This window comes from Carcharhinus amblyrhynchos, chromosome 13 (assembly GCF_965287045.1).
Source record: "Carcharhinus amblyrhynchos chromosome 13, sCarAmb.v2.hapA, whole genome shotgun sequence".
In the NCBI taxonomy this organism is placed as follows: Eukaryota; Metazoa; Chordata; class Chondrichthyes; order Carcharhiniformes; family Carcharhinidae; genus Carcharhinus; species Carcharhinus amblyrhynchos.
In genome coordinates, this window is record NC_137336.1 from 74,308,955 (window position 1) to 74,328,464 (window position 19,510).

Consider the following 19,510-nt stretch of genomic DNA (forward strand, 5'->3'; position numbering starts at 1 on the left):
TAATTGCTCTTTATTTAAATGCACTTAGTATTCAGCACAAAATAGAACAATATGTTGTGGATTCCACCAGCGATCAGGCTATTTTGGAAATGGTAATGTGCATTGAGGCAGGTTTAATAAACTCATAGTAGAAGAACCCTTTGGAAACAGTGACCATAGTATTGCAGAATTTAGCATTCGGTAAGAGACTGAGAAACATGGACCAGAAACAACTGTACAACACTTAAGGGTATTTATAAAGTAATGAGGGCAGAATTGGGAAAGAAGTCCAGCAGGAAAGATGGTTGATCAGCAATGGCAGATGTTTGTGAAAATAGTTTATGGCTCATAACAAAGATATATCCCAGCAAGGCAGGAAGAGGATAAATCAAACATAGTTTACAAAGAAAGTCAAGGACAGTATTAAACTGAAAGAAACAAAAATGTAGTGCAGCAAAAAAGTAGTGGTAGGCCAGAGGATTGGGAAAGTTTTGGAAATAACAAAAGATGACCAAAAGAAGTGATGAGGGAGAATATAAAGTATGAGGGTAAACTAGCAATTAATATAAAAATGGATAGCAAGAGCTTAAATATATATAAAATGGAAGAGAATGGACAAAGGAACACATGCCTATGAGAGAAGGAAAGTGACAAATAATAATTGGGAATCAGGAATTGGAACAGGAGTTAAACAAATACTTTGTGTCATTCTTCACAATAGAAGATACTAATATTTATAATAACTATATCTGGAGGAAAAGTTACTAGGGAAACTAACAGGGCTAAAGCCTAATTAGTCCCAGGATGTTAAAGAAAGTAGCTACCGAGATAGTAGATAGACTGGTAGTAATATTTCAATAATTCTTAAATTCTGGAAAAGTCTCAACAGATTAAGAAACTGCTGATGAGCACCCTTACTCAAAAGGGCAGAGAGACAAAAAAACAGGCAACTGTCAGGCAATTAGCTTAACTTCTGTCATTGGGAAAATGTTAACATCCTTTATAAAGGATGTAATAGGAAAGCGTTTGAAAACGCAAAATGGAATCAAGCTGAGTCAGCATGGCTTCGTGAAGGGGAACTCATGCCGGACAAATGTATTAGAATTCTTTGAAATGGCAATGAGCAGGATGGATGACTGGGGACCAGTAGATCTAATATACTTGGATTGCAAAAAAAGCATTTCATTAGGTACTGCACAAAAGTGTACTTAATATGAGTAGAGTCTATAGTATTGGGAGAGTGGGTGCTGATTCAGTGAGCAGAATGGCCTCCCTCACTGCAGTTATTCTTTGATTCTATGACCTTCTTGAGACATACAAGATGCTCAGAGGTGTTGACAGGGTAGCTGCTGAGAGGTCATTTCCCCCTGGGGAGAGTTGAGGACCAGAGGGCATAATCTCAGAGAAGGGGGTCACCTATTTGAGACAGATGAGGATGAACTTCCTCTCTCAGAGGGTAATGTATGTGGATAATTTGCTGCAGAGAGCTGTGGAGGCTGGATCATTTTATGTTCAAGGCTGAAATGGGCAGATTTTTAATCAAGAGGGGGATTAAGGATAAAGGGGATAAGGCGGGCATGTGAAGTTGAGAATTCTCAGCGCAGTCATGATCTCATTGAATGGTGGAGTAGACTTGATGGGCTGAATGACCTAATCCTGTTCTTTCATCTTTTGGTCTGACACATTATCCACTCCACACAAAACCATCTAACCATTTTGGAGGGACAAAGCTTGAAACAAAAGTATAAGTAGATCAATTTGGGGAATATAAATTCTTCTCTGATCTGTGATCAAAGCTTAATCCGTGAAATCACACTTGCCCCTGATTTATCTACTTTTTTTAATCAGTGGTGATGTTCTTCCCCGCTCTCGCTTGAAGGGTGTCAGTGACAATTGTACAACGTTTCCGCCTTTTCCAGAGTTTTATTATTCACTGGATAATGAACCATTTCCTGATATCAGACCTTACACAGCTTAGAATTGTAGTCCCCCTTCTTCCCGATGACACATTTTATGGGGAAAAAGATTTTGCTGCAACTCGCTCCTCCCTGCATCATTTTATAACATCATTCAGATCATTTAGGCTTTTTTGCAGTAGAGTCCCAACTTGACCAGATTTGATTATTATTATTTTGATTATTGATTAAAGTTTTGATGCTTTTTTTGGAAATTAGCCATGCTTCCCTCCTCTGCATCCTTTCCAAAGTCTGTGTTCGTCGCCAGAGTTAAAGACAAAGATTAAACACAGTTTTTCAAGTGAGGATGACCAGTGTATTGTACAGGACAAAATGGTATGTCTCAAAATCAGTTATCCCATGAATACACCCGAATGACTCTGGTGCTTCATGGCTTTCTCTATGTGCTCTTATAGATGTACACACCAGTATTCTGACTAGTAGTATTGTATAGTAATAAATGATTGTAATGCTTTTCCCTAACAGTATATAAATCTCAAGTATTCATCCATAACGCTTCACTTATCCAAAGCCAAAACATTGTATGTTTTCATGCAGATGTTAGATATAATTCTTGGGACTACAGTGATCAAGGTATATGGGGGGTGGAAAGCAGGAACAAGTTATTGAGTTGAATGATCAGTCATGGTTTTGATGAATAGCGGAGCAATATCAAATGGCTTACTCCAGCTCCCATTTTCCAAGTTTCTGTAATTTCCAATTATAAGCCCAATCTACCAACACAAGATGAAACATTGTGAAGATGAAAATAAATAGATTGACAAAGTGGATTGCTGCACGTGTTTATATGGATTTTCAGAGCGTTTGATAAATTTATGGATTTTCAAAATGTTTGTTGTATACGGATTTTCAGAGTGTTTGATAATGTAGCCTACAGATATCATTTCGTATAAGGGGAATGGAGCAGCCTGATTAGAAAATAAAACATTTTGTTTTGTGCATTTTATCTCAGATCAAATCTTTCCAGACACTGAACTCTTGGCAAAGTACAATGAATCCCAGCTGTACCAGTTTACAAAGTTGTACCGGGACAGACTGGAACAGGCCATTGAAGAAAGGGTGGATGGAATCAGCTCGTTGTTAACAAAGGAGAAGTATATGAGTGAACAAGAGCATCAGGTATGTTGTGGCGCAGAGAATGAGTTTTGATTATTTAGTTTGTGGTTTTCCTAGAAAGCCATGGTTGGGAAACTCACCCCAGGTTCAGAGAGCTGTCCCGCACATATTTGAAACTTAAAAGAACGGTAACTTGCTTGAGCAAGGTTTGCTGTGTCCATTAGGAGAGGGATTCCTGTCTGAGTTTTTCTGGTTAATCAGATGGCTGGCTGTAGCAGGTCTCTGGTCCCAGTCATCCAAAGAATTGTGGATAGAAATCTTTTTGGTAGCTTTAAAAAGTGGCAGGGGACTAAACTTCAGGAATAATCGAGGAACAATGGATTGGAGCTTCAGAAGAGGCTTGCAACATCGTTATGTGATGAACTGTCCAAAATAGAAGAATTTGATTTTTGAAATTGAATTATTATTATTAAATTATTATTCAATTATTCACAGTTGAAAACTGTGCTGGGTGGTTGTACTGCAGGCTTGCGGTGGACTGAAGAGATTGAGTATGTGGACATTAACAAAGAGGATGTGTTGGAAGTTTTGAATAGCATCAAGATAGATGGGGAGGGGAGGTGGCGTTGGCAGGGATTCAGAAAGGAAGTGGGAGTGTACAGTTACAACATGTTCCCTATAGGGAGAAATGTAGTAGCAATACGTTCACAGAAGTCTGGATGTCTAAGGCAATTCAGGATTTGATGTGGAAGAGGATGAAGGCCAAATGGAGCAATTCAGCTGTGGCCCTGGAGGAATATAGGAAGTGCAAGAAGGAACTTAAAACAATTAGGAGAGCAAAAAAAAGGGCATCAAAAAAGACTCGCAGACGATATTAGGGAGAAGCCTAAGATATTCATAAATACACTAAGGTGAACAGATTAACCAGGGAAAGACTAGAGCCCACTGGAGACCCATGAGGCAATCTGTGCATGAAGCTGCAGGACATTGAAAGGGTGTTAACATTTTTCATTGGCCTTCACTCAGGAAAATGTGAAATTAGATACAGAATTCAGGAAATGGGATTGTGAGGACCTCGAATAGTTTGAGGTAGGAAGTGAAGAGATGTTGGAGGCTTTGGCTTCAAATGGAGCCTTCAACATGTCATCGATGAAGGCGGACCTCTCACCAAGGCCATCCCTCCACCCCTACTTCTGGCCTTCAAACGACCGCACAACTTCAAACAGACCATTGTCTGCAGCAAACTACCCAGCCTTCAGGAGAACAGTGGCCAGGACACCACACGACCCTGCTACAGCAACTTCTGCAAGACGTGCTGGATCATCGATATGGACACCATCATCTCACGTGAGAACTCCATCCACCCACTACACCGTACATAATTTTACAACTCAGCCAATATTATCTACCTGATTCGCTGCAGGAAAGGATGTCTTGAGGCATGGTACATTGGGGACACCATGCAGACACTGCAACAATGGATGAATGAACACTGCTTGACAATCACCAAGCAGGAGCGTTTGTTCTCTTCCTGTCAGTGAACATTTTAGCAATCACAGGCATTCAGCCTTTGACCTTCAGGTAAGCGTTTAGCAAGGTGGCCTTCACGACACACGACAACGCAGAATTGCTGAGCAGAAACTGATAGCCAAGTTCTGCACACATGAGGACAATCTCAAACAGGATCTTGCGTTCACGTCACACTATCTGGGCTTGCAAAATCTCACTAACTGTCCTGGCTGGAGACAATACACATCTCTTTAATCTGTGCTTAACCCTCTCTCCACCTCACGTTCTCTGTACCTTTAAGACTTGATTACCTGTAAAGACTCGCATTCCAACCATTATCTTGTAAATGGACTTTGTGTCTTTATATGCCCTGTTTGTGAACATGGCTCCCACTCACCCTGGTGAAGGAGCAGCACTCTGAAAGTTTGTGGCTTGTGCTACAAATAAACCTGTTGGACTTTAACCCGATGTTGTGACTGTGCTTACCCGAGTCCAATGCCGGCATCTCCACATCATTAGTAGTAGAACACAAGGACTGGTGGTAGAAGGCAATTTGAGTAACTGGAGGCTGGTATCTGGCCGTGTACCACAAGGTTATGTTATGTCATCATATGTTAAATGATAACGTGGGTGGAGTGAATACCAAGTTTGCAGATGACAGCAAGATTGGTGGGGTGGTTAGTAATATAGAAGGTCATAGGTTACAGGAAGATAGAGATGGGCAGAGCAGTGGCAGATAATATTTAACCATGATAAGTGTGAGGCGATGCATTTGAATGACATAACAGGATGAGGGAGTATTTAATGAATGACAGGATACTAGAAAGTTCAGAGGAACAGGTGACTCTCGGGGGTACTTATTCACAGATCTCTGAAGGCAGCAGGTGAATATGGCAGTTAAGAAGGTACGTGGGATACTTGTTTTTATCAGCCATGGCACAGAGTGTAATCTGCATAACAGGTTTGAGGTTCTTGCTTCCACTCTGGAAGAGGACGAGGCAGGTGAGGTTGGTGAGCAAACTGCACACGGTACAGTGATGCAGCAGGACATAGGCAAAGAGAAGGGGAAAAGGAACGTAGTAGTGATTGGGGATAGTGGGATGAAGGGTATTGACACTGTCCTTTGTCACAATGACAAAGTGCACAGAAGGGCGTGTTGTCTGCCTGGTGCTCGGGTACAGGATGTCGCAGCTGGGCTGCAGAGGAATCTGGAGTGGGAGGGTGAGAACCCGGTCGTTGTAGTACATGTGGGTGCCGGCGACGTAGGCAAAGTGCGGACTGAGGATCTGGGGAGGGAGTATGAGAAGCTGGGAATGGAATTAAAAAGTAGAACCGACAAGGTGGTCGTCTCTGGGCTACTGCCTGAACCGAGTGCAGACGGGCGTAGGGTTGACAGGATAAAGGAAGTGAATGGGTGGCTCAGGGATTGGTGTGGGAGGAATGGGTTCGAATTTATGGGGCATTGGCACCAGTATTGGGGTAGGTGGGACTTGTTCGGGCGGGATGGGGTTGGTCTGAACCGTGCTGGGACCAGAGTGCTGGCGAATCGAGTAAAGAGGACTGTAGACAGGGCTTTAAACTAATTGGGGGGGGAGGGTGCGAGCGTGGGTGACGTTACGAGGTCTAAAGTTAAGGATAGGGTACAGGTAAGGGAAGAGGCCGAGGATGTCCCAATTGGTGGCGTTACGGCAAATAGGGTCCAGGTGAAGGCTGGGATGAAAGCGCTTTATCTGAATGCACGATGCATTCGGAATAAAGTGGATGAGCTGGTGGCGCAGATCGACACAAATGGATACGATCTGGTGGCCATTACAGAGACGTGGCTGCAAGGTGACAGGGACTGGGAGATGAATGTACAGGGCTATCAAGTGTTTAGGAAGGATAGGCAGGAGGAAAGAGGGGGTGGCGTAGCTCTGCTGATTAAGGATAGTATCAAGGTGGTAGCAAGGGATGATATCGGAGCCAAAGAGCAGAAAGTGGAATCGTTGTGGGTGGAGATTAGGAACAGCAAAGGGAGGAAGACGCTGGTGGGTGTCGTCTATAGGCCCCCCAATAATGATCTGGAGGTGGGGCGGGCTGTTAACGCGCAAATAAGTGCGGCGTGCAGGAATGGGACGGCAGTAGTTATGGGGGATTTCAATCTGCATATTGATTGGTCGACCCATGTTGGACGAGGTGGGCTCGAGGAGGAGTTCTTGGAATGCTGCCGGGATAATTTCCTTGAACAGTGTGTGTTGGAGCCGACGAGGGAGCGAGCTATCTTGGATCTGGTGCTATGTAATGAGGCGGGTAGAATTAGGGACCTTGAGGTGAAGGATCCTCTTGGAGAGAGTGATCATTGTATGGTGGAGTTTCTGTTGCAGATGGGGGAGGAGAAAGTGGGTTCCCGGACACGCTTCCTTTGTTTGAATAGAGGGGAGTATGGTAGGATGAGAGAAGAATTGACGAATGTTGACTGGGGGAGCGCGTTGGAAGGTAGGTCTGCTGAGGAGCAGTGGAGGATCTTTAAGGAGATCTTTCTTGGTGCTCAGCAGAAATTTATTCCGATGGTCAAAAAGGACCGTAGGAGGAGAGGTAATAAGCCGTGGATAACGAAGGAGGTGAAGGAAAGTGTTAAATTAAAAGCGGAGGAATTTAGAGTAGCTAAGAGCAGGGGGCGAGAAGAGGATTGGGAGAGGTTTAAATGTCAACAAAGATTGACAAAGAAGTTGATAAAGGAGGGTAGGAGAAGCTATGAAGCTGGGCTAGCACTTAATATAAAAAAGGATAGCAAGAGTTTTTATAAATATATAAAAAAAGAAGAGGCTGGCTAGGGTGAACGTTGGTCCTTTAGAGGATGAGAAAGGGGACCTAGTGGTAGGGGATGGGGATATGGGTAAGGTATTGAATAACTTTTTTTTGTTTCTGTCTTCACGGAGGAGGACGTGAATAATTTGCCGGGTGTTAGCGATGGAAAGGTGGTAGGACTGGAGGGTCTTAATGACATTACTGTTACTAGAGAGGTGGTGCTCGACAGACTGGAGGGGCTGATTGTGGACAAGTCCCCAGGACCGGATGGAATGCATCCGAGGGTTCTGAAAGAAATGGCGGAGGTGATAGTGGATGCCTTGGTGGTTATTTTCCAGACGTCGCTGGATTCCGGGGAAGTGCCGGAAGATTGGAAAACGGCTAATGTTACGCCGTTGTTTAAGAAGGGTGCCAGGAAAAAGGCGGGGAATTATAGGCCGGTTAGTTTAATGTCTGTGGTAGGTAAAATGTTAGAATCCGTCATTAAGGAGGAAATTGCGAGGCATCTTGAAGGGAATTGCTTGATAGGGCAGACGCAACACGGTTTCGTTAAAGGGAAGTCGTGTCTGACAAATTTACTTGAGTTCTATGAGGGTGTGTCTAGGGCAGTGGATAGAGGAGAGCCGGTGGATGTGGTCTTTCTGGATTTTCAGAAGGCGTTTGACAAGGTACCTCACAAGAGGTTATTGCAGAAGGTCAGGGGACATGGAGTTGGGGGTAGGGTGTTAGCGTGGATAGAGGATTGGTTGTCAAATAGGAGGCAGAGAGTGGGGGTCAATGGGTGCTATTCGGATTGGCGGTTGGTGACTAGTGGGGTGCCCCAGGGGTCGGTGCTGGGGCTTCAGCTATTTACCATTTATATAGATGATCTGGAGGAGGGAACCGAGTGTAGGGTGTCGAAATTTGCTGATGACACCAAGATTGGGGGAAAGGCAAATTGTGCGGAGGGTGTGGAGAGTCTGCAGAAGGATCTAGATAGGCTGGGCGAATGGGCCAGGAAATGGCAAATGGAATTTAATGTTGGCAAGTGTGAGGTGGTCCACTTTGGTAGGAAGAATGGTAGGAAGGACTATTACTTACTTGGCGAAAAACTGCAGCAGGCGACGGTGCAGAGGGACCTCGGGGTCCTTGTGCATGAGTCGCAAAAACCCAGCTTGCAGGTGCAGCAGGTGGTCAGGAAGGCGAATGGGATGCTGGCCTTCATAGCGAGGGGGATTGAATATAAAAGTAGGGAGGTCTTGCTGCAGCTGTATAGGGCATTGGTGAGGCCGCAGCTGGAGTACTGTGTGCAGTTTTGGGCGCCGCACCTGCGCAAGGATATTTTGGCCTTGGAGGGAGTGCAGAGGAGGTTTACTAGGCTGATACCGGAGTTGAGGGGGTTGAGCTATGAGGAGAGGCTGAATAAACTGGGCTTGTACTCGTTAGAGTTTAGAAGAATGAGAGGAGATCTCATTGAGACGTATAAGATGATGAATGGGATGGATAGGATAGAGGTGGAGAGACTCTTCCCGCTCAAAAAAGACAGTAGGACTCGGGGGCACAGCCTCAAGATAAAGGGGGGGCGGTTTAGAACGGAGTTGAGGAGGAACTTCTTCACTCAAAGGGTGGTGAATCTCTGGAATTCTCTGCCTGTTGAAGTGGTGGAGGCTGCCTCGCTAAATATTTTTAAGAAGCGGGTTGATGGGTTCTTGATAAGAGAGGGGATTAAGGGTTATGGGGAGAGGGCGGGAAAGTGGAACTGAGCCACGACAGATCAGCCATGATCTTATTGAATGGCGGGGCAGGCTCGAAGGGCTGGATGGCCTACTCCTGCTCCTAATTCTTATGTTCTTATGTTCTTAAGAAGCTTATGTTGGAACTGTACAGAACGTTGACTAGACCACAGCTGGAATAATGTGTGCAGTTCTGGTCACCTCACTATAGGAAGGATGAGATTGCACTAGAGGGGGTTCAGAGGAGATTCACCAGGATGTTGCCTGGGATAGAGCATTTGAGATATAAGAAGAGACCAGTCTGATTGAGTTAGCCTTTGATTGTTTTCTTTAGAGCAGAGATTGAGGAGTATGGACAAAGAGAATACGAAGCAAATTTCCTCTTAAGAGGTCAGTAATGAGGGAGCATAGTTTTAGCACGAGGGTCAAGGGATACAAGGGGATTTCAGAGAAAAAAAAAATCACTTGGAGGGTGGCAAGAACCCAGAATGCACTGATGTTTCGAGTCCAGATGACCCTTTGTCAAAGCTAAAAGGCATAGAAAGTGGCAGATATTTATACTGCAGCGTGAGGGAATGAACAATGAGTCATAGCCACAGAAACCAGCGTAAAGGGCTGTCAATTGCAATCCACAGAGAGAATAAAGGATGTGAATAGCCAAATGGCAGAGAAGATGAAATAAGAGGATAAGCTGTGACAGATGAATGTATGGGGGTGGGGTGGGGGGGGAGTGGTGTTGGTAGGGAAAGGGTAGAAGAGGTAAAATTAGAAAAAGGGGGAGAAAGGGTGAGGAAAAGGGGGAGGGGGATAAAGCAGGTGAAAGAGTATGGGGGTGCAGAAAAATGAAGAAAAACTAAAGAAGTAAAAGGTCAAGAACAGTAAAAATAAGTAAAATGAAAGCAAAGGGATCAAGGTGGGGTGGAGCTAATTGCCATTAAGAGTGCCATTAGCAGCCCATTACCCTGGTTGTTGTGGCTTTGACTAACCTTTCATTCCCTCACGCTGCAGTATAAATATCTCCCACTTTCTATGCCTTTTAGCTTTGACAAAGGGTCATCTGGACTCAAAATGTCAGCTCTTTTCTCTCCTTACTGATGCTGCCGGAACTGCTGAGATTTTCCAGCATTTTCTCTTTTGGTTTTGGATTCCAGCATCCATAGTAATTTGCTTTTATCTGGAATGCACTGCCTGGAAAGGGCTTGGAGGATGTAAACCTTACAACCTTCAAAACATTTGGCAGAGCACTTGAAATATAACATTCGTGGATATGGAACAAGTTCTGAAAATGGGATTAGCGCAACTTTAGTGGTAGTTATTGTTGGTGCAGATTTGATGGACCAAAGGGCTTTTCTGTGCTATGAAAACAAGGGAGGAACTTAAGGTTGGAAACTAGGCTTTGGTGATCTTTTAAAAAAAAGAAATAGAGTTAGACGTTAAGCAGAATAAGTCGAAAGTGAGTGACTCCACCAGTCTTATTTAGAAAACAATGTTAACACCCCAAGTAATTGGGGTAGGGCTTCACAAAAATAGAATCATACATCCAAGGAAGAAATAGACTAATTAGATATTTGAATTCGGACTACACCTGTTACTAGTTTATTTAAAATTTACTTGCGGGGTGTGGGTGTCACTGGTTAGGCAACCATTTATTGCACGCTTGGGCAATCCAGAAGATATAGGACTTATGGTTGTTAGCTGTGTTTTCCAGATGGATATTCGGAGTTTATCGTGGAAATAATGAATGATAAATGTGTCCTTTAGCCTGGAAAGTGAAGAAAGTTAAAAAATAATTAAAAGCCCCTCAGCTGCTGAAAAACTGCTGTTAGCGCGAGCGGGCGAAACGACCACTACAGACGCGGTGAAGTTCAGTAACGGCACAGCTTTATTTTCTTTTACTTCGATGGAGAAGCGCAGTCAGGACATCCAATCGGACTGTCCCAAAAGCGCTCTAACGGTCCCTGGCAGCAGGCTATAGTTATACCTGAACTTCGGTGCAGTGTGCGATTCAAATGCTAATACTTTATTTACAGTATTCGACCTTAGCCACCCTGTCTCGATGTTTTCAAGTGTTGAGGAAATTGTTTTAAGTGTGTGTTAATCATTTTGTCTGGTTATTAATGGTCTAGAATCTCTGAGGTTTGAACTATAGGTGTGTCATTGATCTCAAAAGAGGTTTGAGGGACCAGGAGCGTTTCCTTAGCTATGCTAATTTTAGGTGTTTCCATGGGTTGTTTGACTGTTTTAGAAGTGCTGATTTTGATGGGGTGGGGATTTAGTTCCTGTAGGTGCCCCCTTGTCCAGCTTCCCCTGTGTGCTAGCCCTCATTTGCATTCTAAAAGCGTGCTCTTGCCTGCTACTCTGTGTCTGTTACTTTGTGATTTTTAGTGGAGAGGCTCTGAGTGTAACTTTAGTCTGCTTCCATATTGTGTGGCCAACTTCATAAAATCTGTTGTCCGATAACACTGCTATACTGAAGGAAATACTACACAAGGGGAAATGTGAGAAATGTTTCCTCTTAGAATGCTATATGGAAAACCATTCTCTTTGGGATGGTAAGTGTTCCTTTGACAAAGGATGTCACTGAGAAAAGGTTGAGAATTGACCTTCGTAGTATGAAAGAAATGATGCAGAGATCTGTAAGATAAAATTGGTGGATGGCAGTCGTCAATTGTCACACTGGTTTACAAAAAGAAGTGCTTGCTCAAGAAATCGTTAGATATACGGGAAGAGGGATTTCCTATGCTGTAATGAGTTGTTTCTTTGCAATTGGTTTGAAAGATTGTTAGTGATTTTGTAAAATGTTTTAATCCAAAAGAAAGGGAAATCTGTCAATTGCTTATTGATTCCATTGTTATGGTTTAATTGCAATGACATCATCTAAACAATTAATGAGTATTTGTACAGCCAAAAATGGAAATAGCTGGGACACTGGAGAATGTTATCTAAATCAATAAACTCCAGTAAAAAAGTAGTTTTAACTCCACCAAACAATGTGGATCTGATTCATAGTCTAGGTCTTGTTGCACATGGTTAAAGATGGTTGATCCTAGAAAGTGACCTAAAGTAAAATCGCTGTAGTCCTAGATGACCAATCGCTCTCTGCTTTGAGGACAAGAGTGGACTAGTGGTGACTTAACCTGAGGATCACCACACTTCAGGCGAGTGCAAATATAAGAAGGTGGGCCTTCTTGAATAACCTTAGTTGGTATGGGAATTGATCCCATGCTGTTGGCAACACTCCACACCAGCCATCCAGCCAAATGAAGTAATCAATCATGCAACCTCAAGGAAGTCTTTCTGTGCTGGCTTCTAGCTGAGATATCTGCCCTCTTAAATAACAACCATGTTCCTTTGCGTAGGGAATGAGTCTCAACAAGTGAAGCATTTCTTTGAAGAAGGGCCATTAAGTCTGAAGGGCAGAATAGGCTGTAGGGTTTGAATAGCATTCTTCTGTTCCCTATCTGAAGTTTGCTGAATATTCAGCTAATAGTCAGAATAGTTAAGTGCAGTCCATTGATTACTTTGTGTTCAAAACAAGTGGGAAATCGCATCACTGATCAGATCCTTTCTTTCTCATTCTCAGTGTTTATCGTTTACTCTGCTCCTCAATATATTCATAATTATTCTTCACAGGAAGTCTATGAGCTCATGGAGAAGGGAAACCGGGCCGCAAGTTCCAAACTCCTCCTAAATCTGGTGATGGAGAAAGGATCTCGGGCCCGAAGGGTGATGTGGGAATCCTTTCTGAAAATGCGCCATGAGTTGCCAAAGCTGGATAAAATACTGAAAGAAATAGAGGAAATCGGTATGATAAAATGACAGAGATTTCTATTTCACATTTAAACACTGCAGACTTTATAATGATAAACAGTTCTGATTTCACAAAATCTAAACTTATTTGAACAGGACCTGAATCACTGAATCACATGAGCATTTTCCGAAGATTCACTGAAACCCCCAGTGAGCTGAAAGGTAAGAGATGACATGGAGATTTTGCACTATTTAATATCACTTCTGAGAATCAGAATGTTTGACTGTAACTATTTGAGTTGCCAAATCTGGGAATCAGAGGCTGGAGGCACAATTCAAAATTATTTGGATTCAGAAATGTCATTGCTAGCAGAGAAACTATAGCAACCTGCAGTGCAGAAGGGGGCTATTCGGCCCATTGAGACTGCGCCAACAACAATTCCGCCGAGGCCCTATCCCCATGACCCCGCATATTTACTCCGCTAATCCCTCTAACCAACTCATCTCAGTATACTAAGGGGCAATTTAGCATGGCCAATGCACCTAACCTGCACATCCTTGGAGTGTGGGAGGAAACTGGAGCACATGGAAGAAATCCACACAGACATGGGGAGAACGTGCAAACTCCACACACACCAAGCTGGGAATCGAACCCGAGTACCTGGCACTGTGAGGTAGCAGTGCTAACCACTGTGCCACCATGCCATCCCATATTCATGTTCATATTCATTCCTCAAGTATTTTGCATCATTTCAACTTAGAAGTCGTACAACTTCTATACGTTCTGTAAATGTCCAAATGTTCCATTATTTGACTGAATCAAAATGCTGATTGCGAGTGCTTACGAATGTTGCGCACAGGCTCCTGATATACTGTGAAACCCCTTACACGCTTGGCAGGATCATTGTACACTGAAACTGGAGCAGTTACTAGAGTCCATTCTTAAGGATTTCATTGATCAGCATTTGGAAAACAGTAGTATATTCACACAAAGTGAGCGTGGATTTACAGACAGGAAATTATGCTTGTCAAATCTATTGGAATTCTTTGAGGATGTAACTAGTAGAGTTTACCAAGGAAAACCAGTGGATGTAGTTTATTTAGATTTCCAGAAGATTTTAGACAAGATCTCACATTGCAGATTACTATGTAAAGTTGTAGGAGCGTTTTTCAGAGACCATGCATCATGCTGGCTTTCAATGATTAACAACTCAGCTAATACAAATAGCTCACGAAACAGTAATTCTGACTGAAGACACACTTTATCACCCAGGCCTGATCCATGCATGTAAGAGAGCAATTTGAGGCAGCCCACATTACTCAAAATTGCATTGCTTTTGATAATTATAATTATATGATTTGCAAAAATCATTTACCCATCCCCCTCTGCTCATCCTGCCAGACGGGAGCCAATTGTTATGTTTATAGGACATTTATCTTGACACTCTACTTTCTGATGACATGGGAATACATAAATAAAATTATTTCCCTCTGTCTCCTTGCAATTCTTTATTGGGAAGTATTGCTCTATTCATTCTCCTGTCTGGAATAGTTTGGACTGTCTGCAAACCACACTGATGAAGACTCTTTTGCTCCTCTCAGTAACTATATTGTTTTCAAGAAATGTGTTTCTTCTCACTTAGCTATATCCCGTCATGCTTAGAGCAGCACATAATTGGCCAAGATGTCATCTTTTAATAAAGACTATAAAGGTTCAAAAAATACATATTTAAATTCTCTAACAGTGGTTATATGTGCTTCTATGAAGCAATGCCTTTAACTTTGTACTTTTAGTACGGTATATTCACTCTAAATTAACCTATTCTGAGCTATTAGTCTTTTATCCCAAATTATCCCAAATCCCCTTGAACAAAAACTAAAGCACATGGGACTGCGAGTAGTGTCTTCAGGTAGACAGAAAGTTGGTTAGCAAAAAGGAAATGGAGTTTGCAGAAATGGGTCTTCTCCTGATTAGCAGGCAGGGACTAGTAGGTATGAGGGATCTGTTTCCGGCCTCCCAACTAGTCACATATATGGAAGTGGGAACTAATTGTTTTATCTCCATATTTGTAGATGATACCAAATTGGGTGAGAGGGTGAGCAATGAGGAGGATGGACAGGTGCCTCAGCATGATTTGGACAGGCTAAGTGAATAGGCATATAAATGGCAGCTGCAGTACAATGTGGGTAAATGTGAGGTTAGCCACTTTGATAGCAATAATTCAAAAGCAGATTATTATTTGAGTGGGTTTAAATGGTGAGAGGTGAATAAGAATATAAGAAATAGGAGCAAGAGTAGGTCATCTAGCCCTTCGAGTCTGCCCCACCGTTCAATAAGATCACAGCTGATCTGAATAAGAATACTGAGCGGGACCTTGGTGTCCTCATACATCAGTCAGTGAAAATAAGCACGCAGGTTCAGCAGGAATTAAAGAAGGCAAATGATATGTTGGGCTTCATAGTGAGAGGATTTGAGTAAAGGAATAGGAATGTTTTACTCCAGTTGTATGGGGCATTGGTGAGGTCACATCTGGAGTATTGTGTGCTGTCTTTACCTGTCCTTATCTTAGGAAGATTGTCCTTGCTATAGAAGGAGTGCATCGAAGGTTTGCCAGACTGGTTCGTAGGATGGCAGGTTTGTAATATGGAGAGACTAAGTCGGTTAGGATTATATCCACTGGAGTTTATAAAAGTGAAGGGAGATCTTCTGGAAACGTGTACCATTCTAACAAGGCTAGACAGGGTAGATTTAGATTTCAGGAATAAATTAAATGTAGCTGTTGGGGCTAAATGGATCTAAAGCAATGGGGTGAAGGCAGGATTTGGAATTTGAATTTGATGATCACCATTGATCACCAAATAATGAATGGTGGAACAGACTCGAATGGCCTCCTCAGCTTCTTTCTTTGTCCTAATGTAATTTGAGTTTGTTTACTTGTTTTGACCCGAAAGACACCTCCAGCTTCTATTTTATATGCTTCTATGAAACTCCATATGCACCTGCCAGGATTGTGATACATTTAACACACCAGTCCAAGTGATGAACAGATATACAATTTCAGCAACTGCATTGTAGCGAACCCAGAGCAAAATTTAACATGAGAATGACTGGAGGAAGCATTCTACTTTAGAAGTCATAGTGAGTGAAGTGTGCAGTTAATTTATTTTTTAATCTAACGAATAAGACGAAAGGACAGTTGCATCACCACATTTATTTGTTGTATGCATGATAGAACTGATGCATACGACTGTTGAGAAAATTGAATATGTGGAGAATGTTGCAGGACAGGAAAAAATCTTATTTTCCTAAGCAGATCTGTGCTGTCGCAGTGAAGAACTAATCTAGCCCAACAAACGGGTTCATTTCTAGAAACATATTCCAAAACAATATTTGTTTTGAATTTATGTTTTAAGTTGGCTTGAAGACAGAAAACAGAGTGTGGTTGTAAAGTGTTGTTTTTCAAATTGGAGGCCTGTGCCCAGCAATGTGCCTCAGGGATTGGTGTCGTGTACACTGTTATTTGTCTTTTATATTAATGATTTGGATGAGAATTTAGGAGGCATGGTTCATAAGTTTGCAGATGGCACCAAAATTGGTGGCATAGTGGACAATGAAGAAGGTTATCTAGGATTGCCACGGGATATTGATCAAATGGGCAGTGGACTGATGAATGGCAGATGGAGTTTAATTTAGATAAATGTGAGCTGATGTATTTTAGTAGATTGAATCAGACAGGACCTACTCAGTTAATGGTAGGGCATTGGGAAGAGTTATGGAACAAAGAGATCTCAGAGTACATGTTCAAAGCTCCTTGAAAGTGGAGTCACAGGTTGGCAGGGTGGTGAAGGGATCATTCAGCATGCTTGGTTTTGTTGACTCTTCATGTTGATGTTAGTTGGGAAGGCCCCTCAATGCTGTGTCACTGAGTAAATGAAGCCATTGGTTCCCAGAACAAACAAGCAATTCCCTCTCTTTCCCCACCCACTCCAGGGCTCAAGTGCCAGCGTGCATGAGGAGCCCAAATAAGAGTCAGAATAGTTTGTACCAGGGCATCGTCGTAAGTTTTTATTTATTTATTAGTGTCATAAGTAGGTTTACATTAATACTGCAATTACGTCACTATAAAAATTATCTAGTCGCCATACCCCAGCGCTTGTTCAGATACAGTGAGGAAGAATTTAGCACGGTCAGTACGTCTAAGCAGCACATCTTTCAGACTATGAGAGGAAGCCGGACTACCCGTAGGAAACACACACACACACACACACACACACACACACACACACACACACACACACAGGGAGAACATGCAGACTTTGCACAGACCGTGACCCAAGCTGGGAATTGAACCTGGGTTCCTGGTGCTGAGATGCAGCAGTGTTAACTACTGGGCCACAATTGTACTTAGCGAGTTGTCATCGCCAATGTGCCTGACAAAGAAATGTGCTAACACAGCATACCCAGGCCCATCATGTCTGGTGTAACAATGTTGCAGGAGATAGTCAGATTTCAGGGGTGGGGGGGGATGGAACCCAGGTGCACAGACACAGGCCACTAGTAAGCGAAGTGCCTGGTGATCAGGGCTTCACTTGGTGCCGTCGCATGTCACATTCTTGCTACCAGCCCTCCAGTGCCTGGGTGGTGGTGTTTGGTGTGTTCTTCATTCTCACCCTCCTCTCCAGTGACAGCTGGCTGGTTGGCCTCCACATCCACCACTTCCTCAAAAACTGTCCTGTCTGCTGTACCAGCTTGTGAAGGGCATAGCGCATCGCCACAATGCAGGAAGAAATTAGGATTGTCTATTGTAGGGCCTCATCAGAGTGGTCCAGGCATCTGAACCACAGCCCTGTGCAGACTTATAGAGCTGGTGGCAATGTGGGTCTCTGCCTCAATCACAGGCCTCCACACAGGCGTCATCAGCTGAGTCTGAATTGGGTACCCACTGTCACCCATGAGCCATCACTGCAGCCTGGGCTCCTCCTCAAAGATTTCCAGGATGTCTGAGCACCTCTGAATAAAACTATCTGGGGTGGCTGGGGCAGACATGATGTTCATCTTGTGGTCACAAATCAACTGGACATTTAGGGAGTGAAACCCCTTTTTATTGACAAATCTTCATGGATTCTGAAGTGGTGCTTTGAGGGTGATAACCCTCTGCACATTAGGCATCCTGTCAATGGCTGTGAATCCTGCAGCCCGAGCTTCCTGCTGGGCCTAGTACAGGTGAAATTTGATGTACTGCCCAGCCCCAGCATACAGGGCATCTGTGACGAGCTTCGCACAGGCGTGGACAGCTGACTGTGAAATGACACATACATCTCTGCTGAGGTCCTGGAAGGAGCCAGTAGCATAGAAATTCAGAGTGGCCATCAATTTATAGCCACCGAGAGTGCCCCCACGTGCCAAGTTGTGCAACAAGTGGCATAGGTGTTGCACTCTCTCTGTTCGGAGCTGGAGCCATCACATGATGTCTGACATTTGTTCAAACGACACTCATGCAGAATTGCTGGGGTTTCCATTTTCTCCTCCTGCAAACTCCCGTCTGGGCGAATGGTGGCCACTTCCTGCTTCCAGTGTCCATCTCCCTTTACTCCTGCAAGCGGTAAGGCTTCCTCTGCCGCAATTCATCTTCCTGTTCCTCCTCCTCAGTTCCAGCAACAACCAAAAGAATAGCATGATAAATCTGTTGCATCGCAAAAGCCATCTCGTCAATCTGAAGGAGGGCAGTGTGGGATTTGGAGAAGGGGAGAAACACGTGGAGAGGTTAAGGAATGCTGCTTGTTGCCAGCCCAGCAATGCACACTGCCCATAGGCCCCCCACCAACACAACTGTCCCATCCCCCACCCCCCAGCAACAAATACCCAGAATGTATGCAGTAGTGAGTATAGGCACTGCCGCTTCAAAGGTTCTGAGGCTGCAGCAGTGCAATTTCAAAGGGCTTTGGGCACATACTTCAGCTGGAAGAGTGCTGTGTGCACTTGGACCCAGCAGCCTCTCCAGGACACAAGGTCAGATCCATGTAGCAAACTAATTGTCAGACACCCTGCTGAGAACAGCCCCTCCACCCCCTTCATACACTTGCAGAGCTCTCTCAACTCGAAATGGAACATGGCTGCCATGTAAGGATCCCTGCAGCACGGAGCCATCCGGTATGGACTTACCCCTTCATGGAATGCCCAAATCGGACTTTTATCAAGCATGTCTTTCCAGGCTGATTCTGGATTGGGCGAATGCTGTGGTAAAGACAGACGTGCTGGTGAAGTGGAACTTGCAACTCATTAATGTGGATTAAAATATGTACAAAAGTATTTAAATTGACATCACAGCCATCTTGGGTGGGTTCCCAATCGTGGCCATTTTCGGACTTTGCTATTATGAGAATTGGCAGATTGCATGACTTTTCTCCTTCTCAATTTTTACCAAATGTTCATACTTGAAAACGCGATGGTAAAATTGTATCTTGAGATTTTTTTCCCCTAGAGAGTAGGAGGCTTAAGGATGATCTTACAGAGGTCTATAAGATAATGAGGGGCATCGATGAAGTAGCTAGTCAACATTGTTTCCCAAAAGTAAGAGAGTCTAAAACTAGAGAGCATAGTTTTAAGGTGAGAGGGGAGAGATACAAAAGGGTCCAGAGGGGCATTTTTTTTTCATGCAGAGGGTAGGAATGTCTGGAATGAGCTGCCAGAGGCAGTAGTTGAGGCAGATACAATTTTGTCCTTTAAAAAGCATTTAGATA

At 43.5% G+C, this 19,510-nt stretch overlaps 1 protein-coding gene across 2 annotated transcripts in view; it reads left to right on the forward strand.

Moving 5' to 3' along the window:
* Positions 1-19,510, forward strand: part of LOC145351987 (NACHT, LRR and PYD domains-containing protein 3-like) — an 87,003-nt gene that overhangs the window by 12,965 nt on the left and 54,528 nt on the right. The window contains exons 2-5 of one of the 2 annotated variants that reach the window (XM_080201838.1): positions 2,154-2,270; positions 2,908-3,074; positions 12,653-12,824; positions 12,926-12,991. In XM_080201838.1, the coding sequence (XP_080057964.1) occupies positions 3,054-3,074; positions 12,653-12,824; positions 12,926-12,991 (259 nt within the window). In that variant the 5' untranslated portion in view covers positions 2,154-2,270; positions 2,908-3,053. The remainder of the gene's footprint in view (positions 1-2,153; positions 2,271-2,907; positions 3,075-12,652; positions 12,825-12,925; positions 12,992-19,510) is intronic. The other variant, XM_080201837.1, reaches the window with a different exon arrangement.